The sequence below is a fragment of the Parasteatoda tepidariorum genome, chromosome 10, assembly GCF_982258835.1.
Source record: "Parasteatoda tepidariorum strain Cologne lab strain chromosome 10, Ptep-v5.0, whole genome shotgun sequence".
NCBI lineage: Eukaryota > Metazoa > Arthropoda > Arachnida > Araneae > Theridiidae > Parasteatoda > Parasteatoda tepidariorum.
The window spans coordinates 20,142,350-20,166,973 of NC_141764.1; the positions used below are offsets into that span (position 1 = coordinate 20,142,350).

At 31.9% G+C, this 24,624-nt stretch overlaps 1 protein-coding gene across 1 annotated transcript in view; it reads right to left on the reverse strand.

Moving 5' to 3' along the window:
* The window catches only part of LOC107440539 (transforming growth factor beta receptor type 3), a 41,355-nt gene that overhangs the window by 14,902 nt on the left and 1,829 nt on the right, over positions 1–24,624 (reverse strand). The window contains exons 2-10 of the mRNA XM_043049783.3: positions 22,200–22,335; positions 14,574–14,707; positions 11,042–11,248; positions 9,831–9,996; positions 7,472–7,598; positions 5,715–5,913; positions 4,992–5,175; positions 2,794–2,922; positions 1,590–1,855 (exon numbers count right to left, since the gene is read on the reverse strand). Of these exons, the coding sequence (XP_042905717.2) occupies positions 1,590–1,855; positions 2,794–2,922; positions 4,992–5,175; positions 5,715–5,913; positions 7,472–7,598; positions 9,831–9,996; positions 11,042–11,248; positions 14,574–14,707; positions 22,200–22,266 (1,479 nt within the window). The 5' untranslated portion in view covers positions 22,267–22,335. The remainder of the gene's footprint in view (positions 1–1,589; positions 1,856–2,793; positions 2,923–4,991; positions 5,176–5,714; positions 5,914–7,471; positions 7,599–9,830; positions 9,997–11,041; positions 11,249–14,573; positions 14,708–22,199; positions 22,336–24,624) is intronic.

The window sequence follows — 24,624 nt, forward strand, 5'->3', positions numbered from 1 at the left end:
GGAAACCACTAATAAAACTTTAGAGATTTTTTAGAAAGATGTGACAAAATTAAATGTATAAAATCAAGAAAAACACCTAATAAAAATATTTTGACAGTTTAACACTCTTGTGACATACAGAAAACCATCTTTGAAATTGTATGTTTCTGTCATACAGTAAAATAAAAAAAAATCTAATGGTGGTTAAGACTATAATATATAGTACAGCTTATTAATTTTAATACTCCCATATTTTTGTTCCTTTCTTTTTTAATTTTTTTTTAAAAGCCTGCAAAATATAATGCTTTAGTGCAATATTCATGCAGTTGCTGCTTGTGAAACTGCTTCAAATCATTTCAAATCATACATAAATTATAAAGAAAAGGAAAAAGCATTTTTTAAACGGGTACAAAAGCGAAAATTTTAGTGCAAAGTTTTGATCACTAAATCATATAATGCAAAGTTTACATGACAAGAGTTAAATCATAAATACAAGTGCACCAGAGATATAAATATCTAAATGACATATGGGGGTGATGCAATTTGAGTAGTGTTATGAGGGATTAATCTCAATTCAATAGGAGGATACTTTGAAAAGCAAAATTTAGAACGAATTCAGTTATATATTCTAAACTATGCAATGAGATAGATCTCTTGTCTAAAATGGAAGATTATAATCATGCAAGAGTTTATTATTTTGTGCATTTCTCGAAAAAACTGAAGAAACAATAGGAGTATTAAAATAAACTAACAGCTAAGTTGATCACTGAATTTAATAATTCATTCAAATGAACAATTTTGCATTGATTTCAATCAATGATTCTAAACTGGGTAATCATAATTTCAAGATGTTGACATAACTCACTTGATTATAATTTTAAAAAAACATTTCGTCAAAATTAAATTTCGTTAAATTAAAAAAAAATTACGAAGTGAGTCTCTGCTTTTATTACATTTTGGCTCTTTATTGAAAATTGCAAAAATATATCTCTAATGTCTTTACTGTAGGAGGCACCATTTCTCAGATGGTGCGATCTCTCCCCATGCAGTAAACAGTCATTTTGAACTCTGTGGGAATTAAAAAAATTGCATTTGCAAATGTTACAATATACATGACTTCGTGGAACAAATAAATACAGGCCATTCTAGTGTAATATACAATACAGTACTGAATAAATACAGGCTTTGTAAAACATCCACGAATGTTTATTGGAAGACATTCTCCTGACTCCAATCCGCAGCATTGGGCGAATGAAATCATAAACTCCGTATGCTGGGAAGAAACCATTCTACAAAGACGGAAGAAAAATTTCTCATCCTCTTTACAGTTATAAAGGTGATGTCACTCGACTGCACAGGTTAAGTGACGCCAGCACTATACCCAACGCTAAGATCGGCGAGCCAAGAAACACTGCTCACCATTGGGAGAAGAAAGCGCTGACTGTGGGAATAGGATTATGTGACGTCATGGGCGTAAAAGTGTGAAAATTAGTTGCCGGGTTTATTTCCCGGGAAAAATTCATACTTTCGAGCAATGCTCAGGATACACTTTGGAATTTTCAGAGATCCTCTGAAAATTCCGGGGTAGTTACCAGTTATGAAAATATTACCTGATTATGGTACTCCAGACCACCATTTGTAACAGCTTTCGTACCACAATCACTCCACTTTGACTGAAGTATAAAATGAGTCCCATTTTGTTGTGATTTACAGCCAACATCAGCTAAAGTGACTGACAGTAATCTGCTATCAGGTCCCAAAGTGGAGACAAATATTTTCATCGTATCCTCTATTGGCAAAGAGACACTTATTTTGTCACGGGAGCACGTCAGAGACACCAGATTAGCTATCATGTGATCCCACGATTCTGGTGATACTAAAATTAAAATAAATGAAAATATAAATACAAAGCAGCTGTAAATACATACAACATATCATAAAATTATTAAATAAAGCAAAAAGCAAAAACTTTAAATACCCTCAACTACAATAACTTAGGTGGAAGAAAAAAAATCCATGTTTTGCATCTTGGCGAAAAGAGTGATTATCACTTATTTAAATTTACAATTAGAGAAATATAGTTTGTCTAAAGTAAGAATTCCCCTAGCCATTTGTCCGAACCCATGGTGGTGACTATGGTAATGAGGTATAACTATTTCAAGTAGGGGTGTGGGGTTACTGTTTAGGACAGGTTTGGCAAGAGAAAGGGAATCTTTTTCTTCGGCCTATTGTGTTAGCCCTAGAGTGAAGAGAAGCTACCCTCCTTGAAATGCGCTATTCCAGTTTCTTTAACAGCAGATGGCCTCAGATTTGTGGCGAGGGGAGTTCTTACTGTAGACAAACTATAAGTAAGTTATTATCCCCCTTCTATGAGTAAATAGTACACATGAATTTTCAATACTTTTTGTTAGCCTAGTGCAAGGAAATTCAACTATTCTTTAAAATTATTTATCTTATTCAAATTTTTTAAATTTATTTAACTTTTTATGTGTTTTAAAAAAACTTCAGTTTGTGTCACTAAGATAAGTTATCTATTGAGAGTTTCCAATAATAAAGAGAACGTTTTACATATAGTTTAAATAGTAAATGCATGAATAACTGTAACAAAATATACATTTTTAATTCCTAGTATATGAGTCAGCTTAAATTTAGTTATTTAGGGGATCTGTGTAAATAAGCTATAGTTTAATATGCTATATTATATAGTTTACTATAATAAAGTATATGTTATATTAGATAGTTAATTATAATAAAATATACATTATATTATAATTATATAGTTAAGTAAATAGATTAAAAGATATAAATATTTACCACTTGATTTGTAACTATCAGTATGTGACGTGTTCTTGTCATTAGGGATGGAGATGACAGGAGTTGAAGGGATATTTACAAACTCCATAAAAGACATATTTTTACTATATAGAAGTTCATCTATATGTTCTGTGAAGAGATATAACACTTTGTTATTTAAAATAAATAAACCAACTAACAACTTAGTTGTGAAAATAACACTTTCATAGAGTCTTAATACAGTTGTACCTCAATTGAATGAATTCATGGAGGCCAAAAGCAAAGAATATACACTGGTGTTCAAAATTAAGAGAATTTGCATAGTTTGTTACATTTCGCGACAGCAATTGAGATATAAAAGTACTGCCTCAAAACAAAGATGCGAATCTTGTTTGTCAAATACACAAGCATGTACAATTGTGTATGTGTGGGTGGCTTTGGGATAAGCATGCAAGGCAAAGGCTAGATTATGTTCACTCGAATATCTTGCGGAATTTCTAGTTTTTTGTTGTTGCAGATTTTGGTTTAATCACACAATTAAAGTGTGTAACCACCAACATTTAGATGACAGAATGACGTGGCAAATTATGGGGAGACTTGAAGCAAGCCAGTCTTAAAACCAGATTTGTAAAGAATTTCACTCCCAGTAGTGTATGCAATTTATGGAAACAATCAATGTATCTGTTGCAGGGTCGCCACAGAAAAAAAATGGACGAAATAGTTGCTTTTAGTAGCCTAAAGCATGAAAATAGTTGCCGAAAACTATGAAAATAGTTGCCTAAATAAGATAAAAAATATGACTAAAATTTTGTTAATGACTTAATTGTCATATACCATGATCCATTTAGTCAAGTTGGTGGTAAATATGATAATTTTTATAAAAACGTTAATGTTCGAGCACAATTTTCCCTTTTATCAATAATTTATCTAGGAAATATATATATAAACACACATATATATATTGTGAAAAGTGATTACTCAAATTCCAAATTCATGCATCGTAATATTGTATTGAATTTTTTTTTAAATCATGCGGAATTTCGAAGCAATAACCATTGAAAAAGCGACCGAGAAACGAAATAGACTTACAGAGGAATCTGCAGATTGAACGAATTAAAAAGCGAAGACTCAAATCTGCAATTAAAAAATTTTCAACATATGTTATTTTTTAAGAACAAAAGTTCAGTGCGTTCAAAAGCTATCATGGGCTTTTAAACCCAATTCCTGCTAAAAAAAAACATCGCTAGGAGTACAGAAAAGTCTCCCAATAGTCTCCTCTTCCTAAAAATAGTTACTTTTTTAGCCTTTTCAGGCAAAAAAAGTAGCCATAGTCGCCTCATGCCAAAAATAGTTGCATTTAAGTCGCCTGTGGCAACCCTGCTGTTAACAGACAGCTCAGTTAAAAGTAAAAATTAAAACTGCCACCAAAGTTGGGTATTGGTTGATAACAGCAAGGCCACAGCTTGTAAGTAAGTTCTCTCTTGACCTTTATGTGGCAATCGGAAGCACAGTTTTAAGGGATACTATTTTCTAAAGGCTTCATGGGAAATTGCTGTTTCCAAGAAAACATGCTACTCCCACTAACTTCTACCAACAGATGAGATCATTTAGGATGGTGGAGAGATCAAAGGGATTGGAGCATGAATCTATGGTTGAATGTTCAGAGTCCTGCTTCAGCTTGGTCGGTGACTCTTGTGGTGCTTTAATATGTAGAAAACCAGAGACTTACTACCTGCCCTCTAATATCCAAGAAATCAACCATTAGAGTGGCTGTGATTTGCTGCTCTCGGAAGGCATAATGCAGGATGATGTAAATCTAATAATTGAAAGTGATTGAGGAAGTAAAAAAAAAAAAAAAACACGGACATAGGACTAAAAGTGTGTATTTGGTACCATATGAGTAACGTGAATATCTGCATAAATAAGAAAAACACCTTCATTTTTCGTAGCTATGCCTAAAAAATTATTTATATATATAATTTATGTTGTTAAACTTTAAAAATAAACTTGACTGCTAAAACTTAAGTGTTAAAGAATGCTAAAAGTAGTAGAAACTGCAAACTTGAAAACTATAATACATGAGCCTACAATTCCATATTCTCAACACTGTATAGCCGAGTAAAATCAAAGCATGCAAAAAAAAAAAAAAAAAAAAAAGAATTGCTAATATTACAGAAATAATTTTAAAATCACAAAGTAAAGCAATTGAATTTACATACTTGCTTTTCCTTTCACAGCAATGTTAATTCGATTTGATTTGGAGGTTTTTATGTAGATGTCTGCAAACCCAAATGAATTTTTAATTTTTGATAGTAGAACTGATGTCGATGATGGAAGAATTTGTTTTTCAATTTTTGTGGTCACAAATAAAATGTTTGTTCGAACATGAACAGGGTGCTCAGCCTATGAAACAACAAAATATAAAATATGTAAACCAATATACAGAATATAATTTTATTTATTTCATGTATTTTTTTTTAATTATTGTTTTTTTACATTATAGACATATCATAATAAAAATTTATACAAATTCTATTAAGGTGTCAACAGTTTTATCCATTCTACTAAAAGCAAAAAAAAAAAAAAAAAATTAAAATAATTTCTTTAGACAAGTGATACTCATTTATGTTAAACTGAGTAATGCAAAATTATATACATTTAACTTTAGAATTACTCAACCAAGAATAAAAAATTGTCTCATTTTATACTGTTAATTCAAATCAAACCTCATATAACTTATCATACCAAACATCAATCATATCAAATCTAATTTCATCAATCATACAAAATAAATATCACCGATCAAACGCATAAGGGTGTTTCAAGGAGAAAGTGTTTTATAGCATATTATGTTGCATGGTCAACTTTTACATCATTTTAAAAAAGTAAAATAAGAAAGAGGTATAACTTTCTAAAGAAAGGTCGAATAAATTTTTACTTACAATGATTAAAAGAGAACCTTCAATGCCCCTGGATTCTATGACCCATTCTAATGGTACATGACTTTTTAAGATCAAAATAACATTTTGTTCAACAACAGAACTCCAATCAGAACCAGGGCTCCTCTGTTGTTGCAACTGGATTAAAGTATCACTATTTGACACTTTTGAATCAAGTTCAATGACATACAGCATTTGATTACTGAAAAAAGTTTTACTAATTAGTGAAAATGAAATACACTGTGATAGAGAAAAGTTAATTATTAAATAACCTTAATGAAACTATAATCCATATGATTTTTCACATTGTACAGTGCATAAAAATAAGATATCACCATAAATAACCTTTGTTCTAATGATCAGATGCTCACAACTAAAAGCCAATTTTAATGGCTCAAAATGGCAACTTCAAATATGCTAACTATTAATTAAGTTACAGAATCAGACATAAAAATGTACTTCCTCAAATAAACAACCTTTTTCTTTGACTTATTTTTTTTTCACTCTCAAAATAAAAAGGTGTAGAATCTGGAAATTATGGTCTCAATAGCTTAGGCAGAAAAACTGCTAAGTTTGGGCCCCTAAATACTAATTTCACTTTCTGTGTATATCGCCATAACTGAAAAACATTTTAAGTGAACCAAAAAAAATTTGCACACAATTCTAACATTTGTTTATTATATTTTACTAATATATTTAATAATAGTTAAAAAAACTGAATTGTAAGGGGTAAAAATATTTATATCACTTAATTTAATTTAATTTTAAATGGCTGTCAATTAAAATCATATAGTTTAAAAAAATTTGTAAGCCTTACAATTCAAAGTTTTTCAACTTTCATTAAATTATAAAAACCATTAAAATTAATTTTCACAGGTAATTATGTTATTAATTTTAAAACTATGTGCAATAATTTTTGAAATCAAAAAAAAAATGTGACTAAATATACAAAAAGTGAAATTAGCATTGAACGGCACAAACATTAGAGACAGCTCTCTCGTCAAAACTATTGAGACCAGATTGAAAATTTCATATGTTTTAAAAATGTACAAAATTGAAATGACAGTCGACATGTTTCAAGGGCATCAAAAATAGACACCCATTTTCATGATTTGACAGACGTGAATGTAACGAAACAAAAAAGATTTCGAAAAAAATGCAAAGTTTAAAGCAAAAAATTGTAAAATAAAGATGACAAATAAAACTAGAAAAACCTTAGAAGCCATAAAAAAATGGTGAAAAACAGACCTAAAGCAGGAAGAAAAAAAAGATAAGAAAAAGAAACGCAGTGGCCAAGAGGAAAATCAGGGGCTCTACTTCTAATGGAGAGGAGGGAGGTACTAATGTCGTTAACATTGGTGAATAAAACAAGATTCCAGGATGTCAAGATGAGTCAATAGAACTGGGGTTGGAATAATTTAGACTTAAAAATAGTTCAATTTTGTGTTCAGTGACTACGTGTTCTATAAGAAATGGCAACCCCTCTCAAAATGGCATGGCAAGTAAAAGACATGATTAGTTTTTTAAATAATATTACAGTACATAGTCCAAACAATGAAATGGATTTAACATTTTAACATTTGATGACTAACATCATGAGCAAAGAATTTTGAAACTATCGAAATTGCAAAATAGAAACTAGACAATCAGGTGTCATTGCTGCGTTACATACCTCCATTATTTTATACTGCATTACATTTCCCAAAAAACAATAAAAGGGAACCAGTTTATTAGTTTTAGATTTATAAAAGGACTCATACCTTTTGCTTACAGGTGATCTACTCATAGTGCAGCCAGCAGCAAGTTGCAATTGTACAAAACTGGCTTTTACATTTGCAGATTGCCTTTTACTGTTGACATTGCAATCTGGACTAGTGGCAGGTAAGTCTTAAAGAAAAAAAAATCAAATATTACATTTAATCAAATGCAAATAAGAGAAAAATCTTTAAATTGATCCAATTCTGAAGTAGGCAGTGATTTGATTCTTATATACATATTTTATAAAATAAAAATCAACAAAGCAATATTTTTTATTTTATGAAGCATAAAATGACAAAATTCTTCTATAACCTTGTATGCTAAAAATAACTCTAAGAATTTGGCGAAAAATAAAATATTTAATAAAACTAAAATTACGAAGAAAAAAATGTTCACTTTTAGGGGAAAATTCACTAACTATTCCAAAATTCCTGAGTAAATTTCAAAAAAATTCGAACCCATTCTTTAATTAAAGACAGTAATATTTCAACAGAAAACAGTAAATAAAGGTATCTAAGAAATACATTGAAATGAGAAATTCTTTAGTTTATTTAATTTGATTTAATATAAAATTGTTTCAACTTCATTGCAGTTAAATTCTTCAAGAAATAATTGTAGCAGAGTTTAATAGAATCGTTTACTTTTAACTTCATTGGCTACTGCCAATTTCTCAGATTGGCATTTTCCAGTTTTCTTCTAAAGTTTTTCCATGCTTGGGTGCATAAACTTCTATATTCCCTAACTTTCTAAAGTTTTAGGTTTCCCATATTCTCCCTGGTTTGTTTAAATTCTATTACAGTGTTTAGCTTCTCCCCTTAACAAAATTTCAATAAGTATATTCCCAGAAATAAAGTTATATTGAATGTTCTGCATACCCTCCAACTTATGAGGATTTTGAAAATAATTCTTTCTAGTGGTAGCGAACCAAAGTAGAAATTTTTAAAGCAAATGGATCTCTCATAAAACTTTTATCAGAACTTAAGAATCTAGCATATGGCCTGCACTTTTATAAGTAATAGTGGACAAGTTACGCTAAAATTATTTTTTTTTAAATATTAAGACATTAATTTTGCTACCGTCTGAAAAGAAGATTTCTGAAACTACGGAAATTCCGTAGCAGTTGGAGGGTATGGTTCTGCAACGAAACAAGTATATCACAAATGTTTTCTTGGTATTGTCAAAAATAAACAAACTCTCATTCACTAAATTGCCATTTTCCTAAACTTTATTTTGGGAGCCAAAATTGCAACAAAAAAAAAGGGATCATATTTTTGTTAAGTAGAAAATTATATGCAAAGGCTTACATAATGAAACAAAAATTAATATCAGCATTTAAAATTTTCATAGATTTGAATATAACATATTCTAAAAGGACTAGGCCATAAACAGTTCTATTTTAAACATAAATAATTTTGTTCTAAAAATAATAGCTCTAGATCTGCAACGTCTGAATTTAAAGGACTATCTCATACCTGCCAACTTTTAATCCCTTCAATTATGATTTTTCCCAGTGGTATTAAAATTTCAATTTTAAGCAATGAAATAGGTTATAATTGAAGAAGCTTGAGCTGATATCGTTGAGAGTAACGCATATTAATATATATGCCTAAGTTTTTTAAAAATAGTGGTAATCAAAATCATTTAAAAAGTAAGTTTATAAAAGAAAAAATAGTATATATTTACTACCTCTTTAAATATTAAAATAAAATTTTACGCCAAATGCGTAAAAGTTGGCAGGTATGCTATCTGCTTTAAAGGATGAATTAAAATTATTGAAACTAATTACAACATAAAACCTACATAATGAAAATGGGAAATTTATAGCATTTTTTATAGTTATGGAGCCTTGGATATTAACTGTTTGGCAGGACTGTAGGCATAAATAGTTCAGTTCAAAAAACTCAATCGTATGATAGGGATTTTGATTGCTCTGCAATATCTCAGTTTTCACCATTTCAAACTTTAGGGGATAAATAAAAATTATTTAAACAAATTATAATACAATAGTTACAAAAGGAAACAAATCATAAATAAATTTGTTCTAAACATAAATGGTTTTAACCTATACATGAATTCTTCTGTGCAATGTAGATACATTTGAGCAGTTTCTGATATAGAGCTTATATTAAAGTATTGAAAAAATTATGACCTACATAATGAAATTAAAATTATTAACAGCATTTCAAATTTCCATTAAGGCTTGTACATGAACTATTCTACAGGGCATAAATAGTTCTGCTTTAAACATAAATTGTTCTGCAAGGACATTGATTATTCTGCAACGTATGTCTCAGTGTTAAGCACTTTCTACTTTATGAAATAAATTAAATATGTAATTTGCTAGAAGAATGTAAATTTTACCAATGCCAAGAAAGAGGGTGATTTCATTTGCAAGATGTATCAATGAATAAGATGTTACAGCACCATAATGGCTTTTGATCCAAATAGGTAATCGCTTAGATGAAGGAAATTTGCGACGGGAAACAGTTGCAGCAACAGTAGGAACAACGTAGGATGGCTTATTGACCTTTAAAAAAGAAAAAAAAAACATATGCTGAAATAAGACTTTAAAGTTATGAAAAAAGAAAATTTTATTACAAAACAAATAGAATAACAGACATTTGGATTTGTTTTTTGATTTTCTATTTTAAACTTATCTTATAAAATAAAGATTTTTTTAGCAGAAGCAGAATTTTTGTGGGCTTTCTGCGACAAACTTTCTCAGCACTAATATTTTGCTTTAAGATACTTTTAATTATAACAATTAATATTTTAACGTAAAAGATACGTTGTGTTTACAGAAGAAAGTAGAGAATAAAAATGCATAAAAATTTTAAATTGTAAAAAGTAATATTTTTTTAATTCTAATATTATAGGGGATATTCTAGCATTTTGTGGGTGGAAAAATGCAATTTCAAATTTTGTAAATCATTACACAAATTAAATTCTTTAAATAAATTAAATGATATTAAATTGAAAATTGTAAAATCCGTGCAGAACTCTCAAAATAAAGATCACAAATCACTCAAATAGGACTCTTTAAAAAAGAGATACTCAAATAAGTGTATATAAAATATGGTATTCTTCAAAGAAAAAAAATGAAAGAAAGTACATCATTTCTAGGTCGAACTATATTTTAAACTTTCACAATTTCCGAATATTTTATATATATATATTTTTTATATTATCGATTTGAAATTCTAGCTAAAACCAGCTAAAAATCTCAAATGAGAATAGAAAAATCATGATAATTTCTTTTCTCTCTGATGTGCAAGAAAGACATCTTTGAAAAAAATTCGGTAGAAGAAAAGAAAAAAAAACATTTTTTTGAAAAATGAAGCAGAAAGGAAAATCAGCATTTTTTCCTTCCCGAATGAAAAATCTTTCTGTAACATTCTGTGACAATGTCGCCATAATTCTGCCATGGGGGTTTGGAGCACAATATTTACTTGCGAGTCCCAAATATTTAGCAGCCAATGGCGACCTTTTGAGCGGAAAATTTACACCCTGCTTTAAGAAATACACAGATTCATTTATTTTTGTAATTAAAGTAAAAAGAAATTAGTACTTACAACAACATGAAAATTTGTACTGTTTCCAGAATGTAAGTGAACTTGCCACATAACTGGAGTGAATGAGTGAAGAATTATAATGACAGAAGAAATCGTAAATCTTTCTTTCGAACGCAGCTGCACATTAACTGCGACACTAGGTAAGTAACCATTCTTAGTATCGACAGCATCAAATCCAGAGTTCAGGAGACTCAATACATGGACTTCCTAAAAAAAATATATTAATTAAATTAAAAAATGGAAAATAAATGGCTATACCTATAATAATAATCATATGCTCTTTAATTTAAATACTGTACTGAAGGTGTTGGTGTACTTCCAAAGAAAAGTTTGTGAACATGTTTTAGTGAGATATTTTGCATGTTTCATGTTAGCATTTTGAAACGTGTCTTTTGTCTAATAAAAATAGAAATTCAAAATTTAATTTTAATAAAATTTAAACATAGTTGAAATATTAACATTGCACAATATCAGAGACATCCATGCGATTATGACAGGTAAAAATATATAGAAAGAGGAAAAAGCAAAAGAACACACTTTTGCAACAATTTATATACATATTTCATTGAGTTGAATTCAGTTCATTTAACTTCAGGTTAGAATTCAAGTTCAGCTTTGAAATTTACTGATTCAACTGTAGCGGCTCTTTGGGACTTGAACCAAGTTACTTGGTTGCTTCGACCACTGAAAATTTGGTTCTTGAACCTAGTATGTCATTGCTAACACAACAAGTTTTTTATATGACGTTCACATAATTGGAATCGGCCTACTATTTTTCTGTAAACCATTCCAGTGTTAATGCTTTACAAGTAACAAAACTATTGCAGTCACTACTTTTTTCGTAGTTTGCAGTGCAGTTTGTGATGTTGTAGTGCAATTCAGAAACACTAGTTTATAGTGATTCGTTACAAATACTCTTTAACGCTATTTTAGTAAAGAAAGTGGTTCAAATGCAATTATTTTTAAAAAATATTTCAATAATTTTATTGGAGCAAATACTTTATCAGTCTATCAGTGGAAGCAATGAGAATGTTTCTGATATACTTAACGTAGTTTTTTTTCTTCAGCTAAGTTATCATAAGCTTTAAGTACTTAACGAAATCACAAATACTTGATGACATTCTACCATTTCTTGAAATTATTCAATGCCTCAAAGGACATAAAAAGTTGAAAGTAGAAAAAAAAATTTATAATAAATAAATTGGCTCATTTATTATTCAAAACCATTTCTTTACGAATATTTTCTTTCAATGTTTGATTCTTCTTTAATTTTGCAAATAATTTTTCAGTTGTATCCCCAAGCAAAATTCCTCTCCTAAAAAAGTCAAGCGGTGATTACATTCAAAAAAGAAGTTTGTAATCATTACATTAAAAAGAAGCAATTGTTGTAAACTACATTTATAAAATAGTAGTTACAGTTAATTACTCAGAAAAATTTATTTTTTCAACCACAGGTCACTTCGAATAGGTCTGTTGGATCAAACATTTCATTTTGTTTTAGATAAAAAATGTCGTATCATTGAAGTTCATCACAGATTGATGCTTGCTGGCTAAAGATGTTAGTCTGGTTTAAGAAACTATTTATGACAGAACAAAAATCAGTTATATAAAACTCAAGTGTACCTAGAAGTCAGCTAGGGCAGCAAAAGCTGCACATTAAGTAAATATATCCAGAACAAGCTACTAATCTTTAAAAGAAAAATTAAATTTTGGTACTATTCAAGAAATTAAGATCTGACAAATTCTCGCCCTCTCTATATATATATACAAGGGGGGCTAAGCTCCCTGTTTGCTGCTACTCACCAACCCGATGATTGCATTTGCAATAATCATCATTCCTTGGCAAAAAAACAGATTTTCTACTGAAGTTAAAATTATTCACTTAACATATATGCACTGTACTCAAAGGAATTCTATTTGCTTACGCTTGTATCTCCATTTCCCATATCCAAATATTATTATCTACTAGCATTATAAATATTTAGATCTATTGGTGATCAAAAGTAATTTTTTTAAGTAATCATTTTTTTAAATAACATTTATATTATTAAAATATTACACTGTTCAAACAAATTTGATGAGTTAACAACCAGAATTTAATATTTTCGCTTACAAAACAGGCGGATATATTAAATACTGTTTCTGCTTGTATCTCTTTGAGAAGGAAGCTGATCGTTAAGTTCTAAATCATTTAACAGATCTCTTTAACTATAATCTTTAACAGTATATTAATGCTATTTGCACAAAAATAATAATTGTAAAATGGTTAATAAGATTAGACCACTTTTCTAAATAATTTCATCTCAAAATGTAGTGCAAAATTATATAATAATAATAAAATTAAAAAAAAAAAACAATTATCTTTGTTTTAAACTCTTTAATTAAAAGCATAATTTAAGCAGAAAGATAAAATAACTTTAAATTAAGGATACAAGAATATTTATAGAAAAACAATACCTCTACAACTTTAAATAATTGTAAAAAGAACTTTACCTGGTAAGTGTAGCAGTAACATTTCAGCAGGCAAAATTATTAAAAATTATTACCTTTTAATGTGCATACCTTCTCAATTTTGATTGGCTGTTTTGTGTGTTACTAACCGCAAGTATTATGTGATCGGCTATGTGTTATAATTTTACTCCCTTCTTATATTACATAAAGATATATATATTGTGACAAAACAAAGAGTAATTTTTATCTTAGGGAATTATTCTTTACTTCGACATACCTCATTTTTGTAATGAAATGCTACCTGAGTTGAACAGAACCTTCAGGTTTTTCCAATTAGCTTATAATAATTTAATTTATGTTTTCAAAAATTTTATATAAGATAAAAATACAAAGAAAACAAGGAAAAAAATAAAAAGGAAAAACATTTTTTAAAAGGGAATAAAGAAAAAATTTCTTTTTATTCTCTTTGAAAATGTTTTTTCTGATGTTATAAATGTTTAAGGAAGGCCCTGCTTCTTTTTTTTTTCTTTTTAAATATAACACAGACTTTACTGGCATATTAAGCATAAGAATTTATGAAGATACTGATTTAGATAATCATTAATTTATTAAAAAAATCATGATGATTGTTACAAATTAAAAATGAAGTATTAACTGAGAATTAATGAAATAATAAAATATTTATCATAGGCATATTCATTACAATTTTTTACTTTTATTTATCTTGGATGTTACAGGAAATGTGGAGATATACAAAATAAGCACAGATCCCGTTTGCTGAAAATTTGAAGAATTCAATCAACATTTTTAATATTACGCATTGCTTAAAAAAAGTCAAAATTCCCCTATTTTATCCTGCAGTTAATTTTAAGCATAAAGTTTTGTCATATCTTGTTAAATTGAGGTCTAGCCAGAACATGTGCATTTTGTAGAAAAAACAATTTAAATAATGCTTCAAAAACTGTTAAGTTTAAAGAAGTATATAATGGTACTTATAATAATTAACAGAGTTTTATAAATTGTTGTTTATAATTGTAAATGAGTATTATTAGCAAAAGAATAATATCTGTTACATGAATACCTGTTCTGCAGAGGCAGCATTGTTTGAAAAACAACCTGTTACTTCACTTGGATGTTCCATAACTGGAGTGATGTGTGAATTGGTATATGGTTTCTTAATTTTGCACCCAATTCCATACAGTGTGTCAGCATTTTCTAATCAGGGAAAGAAAAACTATTAAAATAGAATTTAATAAAGTACTAATTAAAGTAATAAATTAAGAATAAATTGAATGTAGATAACACAAGACCATAATAATTTAAATGTGTTTTAACGACCAAAATCAACCAGATTGAGAAGCAGTATGATGAATTCTAGGTATGCTGATCAAACAGTACTACAAACTAAACTGGAACTAATAAAATTTTTATTTTATTTATTATATTTATTGATTATTAAAAAAATATTAAAATATTTACTGAGGCAAATTATGGACAGAAGATTTGTGCTTGTTCTGAAGAAGGTAGAGATAGAAATTCCTGCGTATAATCCGCTGAAAGTACTTAAAAAACATGAAAGTTGCCTTTGCGGATAATTTCTCATCGTGGAAAATTTGCTAACATTAATTTCTAGGCATCACAAATCCCGATATTTTGTTTACTTTACTCAGTCATAGAAGTGTAAAAGACTATTCACACTGGATGCAAATTTCTTGCATCCAGTGTATATGCGTGATTTACAATTTGCAAGTCGTAAAAAAAATTGGAATTTTTAAAACCATGTGGGAATGTATCACAAAAAATGTTGAATACAAATATTGAAAAATAACTTTGATTTACGATAAAGTCAACAAAAAACAAAGCGCTTAAAAATGGGATTACTTAAATGTGTGATTTGAAACTTGCGTTGTCGTAATAACATCACAGTGAAAAATACAAGATTTTCAAAATCCCGTGAAAAAGCGTAGCAATAACTGCATTGTTGGATTTTGTTGAGAGCAAATCAGACTGAAAGTCACGTAGAACAAAACTGAAAACTTAACTTTATTTACATCGAAAAGAATATAAAAACAATAAGATGTTGCCAGCACAGGAAACTCAAACTATCTAACTAATCTCGAACTCAAACCTCAACATCCTCCCCACCCTGGTCGACCTCGAGGGGGATGACCAGAGCTACCGGACGGGTTATATTGTGACCATTAACTCTCAGCTCACAGGATCTTATTTTTCCATCTCGTCCTTCATGCAAGTTAACCACTCTAGCTTTCTTCCACATGTGACGTGGTCGGACATCTTCTTGTAGAAGTACAATATCGCCAATTCGGATGTTAATGATATTGTCCTGATTACGAACTTGATGAAATGACCGCAATTGAAGCAAATATTCCTTAGACCATTTTTTCCAAAAGCAGTCGAGTAAGTCCTGCTGCTGCTTGTAGAATTTTCTTAGCTTTGTGTTGTTATTTGGGCTGGATGGAATGGCCGTTAGTTTCCGTCCTGTCAAGAAATGGCTTGGTGTTAAGGCTGTGGAACTGTCATCTTCGTATATCAATGGTCGGCTGTTCAGAGCGGCTTCTATTCCAATGAGGGCCGTGGACAGACCTTCCTCGTCAAGAAGTGCTCGTCCGAGTACCTTTCGTAAACATCGCTTGACAACTCCGATTAGGCGTTCCCACCAGCCTCCCCACCAAGCCGCTCGTGGGGCGATAAATTTCCAAGTTATGCCATTTTGGGCATAGTATTGCTGAGTTTTAGCTGATGACAGAACTTGCCATAGCAGAATCAAGTCCTTATTTGCTGCATGAAAAGTGGTAGCATTATCGGTATAGATTGTGTGTGGGAGTCCTCTGCGGCCAACAAAACGTTGTAGTGCTAAAAGAAATTTGTCTGTGGTAAGATCCGACACAAGTTCGATGTGTAATGCACGTGTTGTTGCACAAGTAAATAGTGTTATGTAGGCTGTGTCTCTTGATTTCAAACATCGAATATTCACTGGTCCAGCAAAATCAATTCCTGTGGTAGTAAATGGAGCAGAAGGTACAACTCTTTCAGGAGGTAAAGGAGCTTCGATTTGTTTTCCGTATTTTGCTTTGGACAGCTTGCAAGGTAGGCATTTGTGAATAACTTGCTTTATAGCTTGACGTCCTCTTAAAATCCAGAAGGTTGAACGTAACTCGGACAGGATTATACGCACACCTAAGTGGTGGAGTCGTATGTGTGTATGCTGGATCAAAAGGTGGACAAAATAGTGTTTACCATCGAGCAATAAAGGGTGTCGAGTGTCAGAAGAAATGTGTGAAAATTGCAGCCTTCCCCCAAGGCGTAAATAATTATCTTCGAGAAAGGGATTGAAACAGGAAATTTTGGATTTTTTCGGCAGGGGACGTTCCGCTTTTAAGGCATTTATTTCAGCTGAGAAACATTGATTCTGTACAGTCTGTATCCAATAGTTTTTAGCTTTCTCTATTTCATTACAATTCAGTTCATGAGCTATGCGTTGCTGAGTCTTACAGTTGTATACAAAACGTAGAATCCAGGCAGTCACACGAAGAAGTTTCGTATAAGAACTATAACGAGATATGTCTATGATGGGTTCTGTAGTTGCAACGTAGGAGGATTGAAATTTGGTTTTTCGTGATTCAGCTTCAACTAAAGGTTGTGTAAGTGTAGACAAAACTTTGATAGGCCAAGTTTCTGGATCATGTTTTAGCCATTTCGGGCCGTGCCACCAAGATCCTAAAATCGATAACTGTGATGGAAAGGTACCACGAGTAAGATGATCCGCTGGGTTATCTGTACCGGGACAGTGGCGCCATTGTGCTGAAGTAGTGTTTTGAAGGATTTCTGTTGTTCTGTTGCAGACAAATGTTTTCCAAAGGTTGGGATTTCCCTTTATCCAACTTAAAGCTACCGTAGAATCGCTCCATAGTATGGCAGTGTGGGAATTCATGTTCGTTTCCTTGCAAAAATACTGGAGTAGGCGAGCTCCTAGTAGTGCAGCTAACAATTCAAGTCTCGGAAGGGTGACCCTTTTGATTGGGCCTAGTTTATTTCGACTGCAAATGAGATGGATCTCTGTAGAAATATCATCTGCGTGACGCGCGTACAAGCAAGCACCATATGCACGTTCCGAAGCGTCGCAAAACACATGTATGGTAACATCGGAATTTTCGGAAAAGCCAATCCATCTTGGGATGCATATTTCATTCAGATAGTGTAATTCATTTATCCACTTGTGCCACTGCTGTGCTACAGATGGAGGTAATAGTTCATCCCACTGAATACCACTAAGCCATGTATCTTGAAACAATATCTTTACAACTACTGTAACTGGAGCAAACAAGCCTAGAGGATCGTAAAACTTTGACATCAACTTCAGTAGTAAGCGTTTTGTTACTGGTTCTTTACATGCTTGAACAATTTTTGTCTGCACATCAATTTGAAAAACATCACTGTTAGTATCCCATTTAACACCCAAGACTTGCGTAATATCCTTAAACGAGACGTTTTCTTGTTTCCACATATCTTTCAAAATCTTAGAATTTGTAGTCCATTTGTCTAATGGTAGGCTAATAAGTGATGTAAGTTGCTGCAGTTCTTGGTAAAGAATCAGAGCTTCAGTATCCGTAGACGTTCCCGTAACAAAATCATCTATATAGGTGTTATTCTCAATGTGTCTAGTTGCTGTAGGATATGCTTGTTTGTGTTTTGTAGCCAATTCATGAAGAGAAGCTGCTAATAAAAATGGACTAGAGACGAGTCCAAATGGAAGACGTGTGAATCGATAGGTTACAATTTTATCTTCAGTGCAGAGTTTCCCATCAGGAGTATATGTAGTATTGTACCAAATAAATCGTGTTGCATCTCTGTCTTCTTCTGCTAGAATCAGCTGCAGAAATGCTTGTCGCCCATCACCAGTGATGGCTATTTTAGAAAGTCGAAATCTCAACAATGTGGCTAAGATATCGGGAAGAAGATTTGGTCCTACTTCAAGAGCGTCGTTCAAAGATGGGTGACCTGGAGAATGTGAAGATGCATCAAAAACTATACGCCACTTAGTTTCTCCATTTGTGATTTTCTTTACTGCGTGATGGGGCAAGTAATATAAACGTTCCTTATTATGTGTTTCTGAGACAACTTCAACGTGTTTTTTATCAATGTAATCTTGCATGTGCTCAATATATTTTACTTTGAATTCTGAATTTGCATGCAGTTTCCTTGTTAAAGATTTAAATCGTTGAATTGCGACTTCATAATTGTTCGACGAAAGTTGAACTTCTGGTTTCCAAGGCAATTTTACAACTCTTCTACCATCGATGATTTCTAAAGATTGATGAAAGTTAGTTAAGAGTTCAGAGTTGTGAAGACTTATTTTTTGTTGTGTTGGTTGTATGCCAATGCTCTCTAAGTTCCAGAAATTTCGTACCACATTATCTAATTCCTGAGTTGAAGTATCCACATCAACATTATGAACCGTTGAAATGAAGGAAACTGTTGCGTGTGATCGAGTTCCACTAAGTACCCAACCAAAACTTGATGGGACCAAGGCCAGAGAATCCGACAACCTGACTGGAGCTTCAGAATTCATAACAATCCAGTAGTAATCTGCACCGATTAAAATCTCAATTGGTAAGTTCGACAATGAATCATCTGGATCAGCAAGTTTCATTCGCTTGTTTTTAGCAAAGAGTGAAACATCCGTTGATGAAGGTAGGTGTGATGCATATTTGTTGGAGCTTTCAAATGCAGTAACATTAACTTTAGATTTGTCCCAGATACTTGATAACTGAAATTTGACTTGTCTTCGCATGTAGCCAACATTAGCTGGGGATTCAAAGGCTTGAATGTCCAAATGTCTGGTTGAAATTACTGGAAGTTTTAAGGTATCCACAAGATTAGAAGAAACGAAACTAGATTGACTTCCACCATCCAAAAGACAACGTGTCAATTTTGTAATCCCAGTGGGCCCAGTTATGAAAACTCGTGCAGTTTGCAAATGAACGAAACTGGAAGACGATACATCAATTTTGTTTGTAGATGTAGCCGCAGGCTGCTCATTGGTTAGAGGTTTGCATATTGATGTATGGTGTTTTCTCTTGCATTTGGAACAGACAAATTTTTCTCTACGGGGGCAATTTTTTTTGTTATGTCCTCGGTTAGTGCACAAAAAACATCTATTACTAGTCTTCAATTTCTGTATGCGCACGTCTATGTCCGTTACAACATTGCACTGTTGAGGCCAATGTCCGACAGTTTCACAGAAAGGACAAAAGGGTGACATTATTTTACTTTTGGTAACTGATTTAGAATTCACGCTAAAATTTTCTAAGGAGGATTTAATAGGATAGTCTGGAGCAAGTGAACCTTTAATATTACTTGCAGTAATTGATCCCTCGACCTCTTCTGATAAAAATTTCATTAATTTTGAAATATCGCTTTCACCAAAATTTTCACGTTTGGCATGTACAATCCAGTTACGACAGATTTGATGAGGAAAAGCACGAAGTATTTTAGGAGCCAAAATTCTTCCGTATGATTGAGTTTTTTCTCCTAAAGCATTTAAAGCCTGTATTCTTCGATTACAATCAATATATAACTCATTTATTGCTGCTGGAGAGTGATTTTTGACAGGTTTTAGGTTTTCTAAATAATCGAGATGAGCCTGTATTATTTTATCTTTATCGCCATATTTCGATTTCAAAATATTCTTTGTTGTTGCATATGTTTCTGCAGTTATATTAATTCCATCAACTATTCGTTTTGCTTCTCCATCTAAATATCCCCGCAAAAAAACATGCTTGTCAATCAGCGATAAACTTTCGTTTTTGTCGATACAGTTTTCAAAACGCTCCCAAAAACTATGGAATTCTTCAATTTCGCCGTAAAACGTATTTATTTTTATTGTAGGCAACTTTACTGTAACATTTGAAGGCGAAGCTGAAAAATTATTTATATTGGCAGCTGTTGGCGATGTTTCAGAAATTGAATTCGTGTTCCGATTCGCTGTTCTTTTGAAATTAAATAACGCCAAATGAGCATATTCTGTGTATCTTTCGCATTCTATTATGTCTTCCTGATATTCTTCATCATTTAAAAAATTATGTATTTCATCGTCTGCCAAGGTTAATTCTTTAATTTTATCTTGTAAACGTTCAATGTTGTATTCTTTTTCAGTTTGTGTACTAGCAGCATCGTTCAATTTCGTCGTTAGTTTCGTAATGGCGGTACGTAGCGTCGTTCGTTTGCGTTTAAATATTACAAGTTTTTCAATACCGGTAGCCATTCCAATTCAGATTTTTGACGAAAGTAATTGTAAAAGGTTCAGTATGACTTACCGAGTTTTTCGGCACCAAATGTTGGATTTTGTTGAGAGCAAATCAGACTGAAAGTCACGTAGAACAAAACTGAAAACTTAACTTTATTTACATCGAAAAGAATATAAAAACAATAAGATGTTGCCAGCACAGGAAACTCAAACTATCTAACTAATCTCGAACTCAAACCTCAACATGCATTTCAAAAAATTTAAAAATTATTAAGATTTATGATAGAATTGGCGAAAAAGAAGAACGCCAAAAAGTGATAAATTAAATGCGCGATTTACAACGCACATGTCGGAATATTCAAATAAATGCATTGCGATTTTAAAAATTTATGGAAATTGGTAGTTATAAATTCCAAAATATAAAACACTGGAAACAACACTTGGCTTTATAATAAAATTGGCAAAAATAATGAGAGTAAAAAAGTTATAACTCAAATTCGAAACTCATGCAATGTAATATCGTATTATAAACATTGAGTTTTTTAAAAACCATACGGAATTTTGCAGCACTAACTCTTAAAAAAGGGATGGAGCTGAAGAAACAACGTAGATTAACAATAGAATCTGTGCAAATTGAGCAAACCAAAAAGTCATAACTAAAATTTGCGATAAAAATTTTAGAAATTTTTGTTATTTTTCAAAAAAAGGAAAAAAATTGTGTTCACAAACTCATGGACCGCACATCAGCAGTTGGCAGGTTGTGTATCCCTCCATCTTACAGTTAAATTTACAGATTTTGAGTGCTCACAATATAACAATCTCAGATTATAACTTCCGTTTCCCCCTCTATCGTGAGAGTTGTTATACAAACAACATATTTAAAAAGTTTTAATAATATCTAAATCTAATTTAAGAAACATAAAACAAAATCCATATAATCAAAAATATGTACATTAAACAACTAATTAGTCTACAAAAAACTTATAGCAAATTTTTTAATCACTTTAATCTACCTTTGGTCTAGTCTTATTAAACTACTTAGAGATAGATAGATATATAATTTAGATATATTTTTGACTTATACCAATAATTTAATTCAAGTGTTTTTTTTTTTTTTTTTTTTTTAAATTCAAGTGATTTAAACTGCAAATTAAATTATATCAAGTCTGATAGTGGGAACCTGAATTGCAACATTCGACTTTCACAGACAGTGAATTTATTCTATAAACTCAAATTTTTTTTATTACAACATTAAAATTGCTTACAATAGAAAGTCTGCTATCATGGCAATCATTTTTGCCAGCACTTAATATACTAGTAATAGGCTCAAATATATCACAAACAATTTGATCAATAATAAACTTTTCAGTAATTTTACTGGTAATTTGGCACTGAATTCTAATTAAACGTAATAAACAAATCATTTGTCAAAAAAATTACCATGGACAGCAAGGCACGTAGCACTTGAACAAACTAAGACTATAAGAAATATACAGTGGATTGTCATTGCGTAAAACAATTATGGTTGTCCAAGCATATCTGATGAATTTCTCTTCTTGTGAATGCACAACAAAGCCTAAAAAAAATAAAATAAGAAGAAGAATCAGAAACTATAGAAATTAAATTAAAATAAATAAAACTTGTACTGCCAACAATACTTTTGGGAGCATCAATTTTTCTATAGATGTTCCAAAAGAAAGAAAAATAGTTGAACTTATATTCAGCAAATTGAAAAGTATACCTAATAAGTACTTGTGAGGTGAGAATCGTCATTGTCAACCTCCATCTTTGAAAAGGTACCCCAAGATAGAATCGAGTTATAATTATATTTTTGTAGTGGTAGACACACTACAGTACTCCCCACCAGAATTATAGTTGTGACAGAATTCGATAAATGGATACCCCTAGTTGTTTACTGACTCTTTTGTGGAAAGCCGGGAGAGCTGTATTAAGTTCACGGTTGTGGCTGCTCCTGTGTTGCCTTTTAGCAGTCGAGTGTATATGTTGTACGTTATGTGTGATCGAGACTGAGTAGCAACGGCCCGAGGAGGTGGATAATGTCGCAGTCACAAATAGCAATTCAACTTTTTAATGTGGACCATCCATTGAAGTAAGCGTGTTCAGATCGAAGTGGGCGTTATTGTTAAGATAAGCGTGTTCCTATCGAAGTGGGCGTTATTGTTAAGATAAGCGTGTTCCTATCGAAGTGGGCGTTATTGTTAAGATAAGCGTGTTCCTATCGAAGTGGGAAGGTATGCATGTTCACATCATGTCTGAAGGTCACCATTGTGGGAGAGTTGTTATCGACAATGTCAACCTTCATCTATGAAAAGGTACCCCAACATAGAATCGAGTTAACATGTCTTATATACTAGTGAATTGGCATTGTACTTTTCAGTGGTAGACTTACTACACACCTGTTACATTTAATGTCTTATCAGTTTTTGAAGAACTGTTCTTCATGGGAAACTTCCATATTAGTACCCGATTGTATTAATCATTTGTACTTGAGATTGATTAAAAATCTACAACAACTTAATTAGAATTAAATAGAAATTTTACACTTCAAGCTTGTAATGTAGTGTATATTTTTCTATTTGCACATTTTTTTTCTCTTTAAAATATAAAAAAAAAACATGAGTAATAACTATAAAAATTGACAAAAACTAAAAAACTGTTCAGGATGCATTTAAATTATAAATAGCTAGAAAATTTCCATAAGATTTATTTATGAGCAAAAATACTCCAATTCCCTAGTATATAAGACATGTTAACTCGATTCTATGTCAGGATACTTTTTCACAGATGAAGGTTGATATTCTCAATAACTTCTCTCTCCACATTGGTGACCCGGAATGTAGTGTATCTACCACTCCAAAAAATATAGTTCCCTAGTATATAAGACATGTTAACTTGATTCTATATTGGGGTAACTTTTCATAGATGAAGGTTGACATGGTCGATGTGACTATCCCCACATCGGTGACCCTCGGATGTGGTGTGCACACGTCCACCTCGACAGAAACTCACACTTTGATTTGAACACACCTACTTCTATATTGGGGTAACTTTTCATAGATGAAGGTTGACATGGTCGATGTGACTATCCCCACATCGGTGACCCTCGGATGTGGTGTGCACACGTCCACCTCGACAGAAACTCACACTTTGATTTGAACACACCTACTTCTATATTGGGGTAACTTTTCATAGATGAAGGTTGACATGGTCGATGTGACTATCCCCACATCGGTGACCCTCGGATGTGGTGTGCACACGTCCACCTCGACAGAAACTCACACTTTGATTTGAACACACCTACTTCTATATTGGGGTAACTTTTCATAGATGAAGGTTGACATGGTCGATGTGACTATCCCCACATCGGTGACCTTCGGAAGTGATGTGCACAAGCCCACCTTGACAGAAACTCACACTTTGATTTGAACACGCCTACTTCGATGGATGGTTTGCATTGAATAGCTGACTTGCTACTTGTGACTGCGACACTGTCCTCCACACGCTGTTGGTTCTCAGTCTCAATCACACACAACACACATGGTATACACTCGACTGCTAAAAGCAACACAGGAGCAACCACGACCATGAACTTAATACAGATGTCGCGATAAACACTCAGAAACTACGGTGATCTTAATATAGCTCTCCCGGCTTCTCACAAAAACAGCAATGAGCAACTAGTGGCATTCTATCGCAGATAAAATTCTGGTGTGGGAGTACTGTAGTGTATCTACCACTACAAAAATACAATTCCAATTCTATAGTACATAAGACATGTTAACTCGATTCTATGTTGGGGTACCTTTTCATAGATGAAGGTTGACATGGTCAATGTGCCTATCTC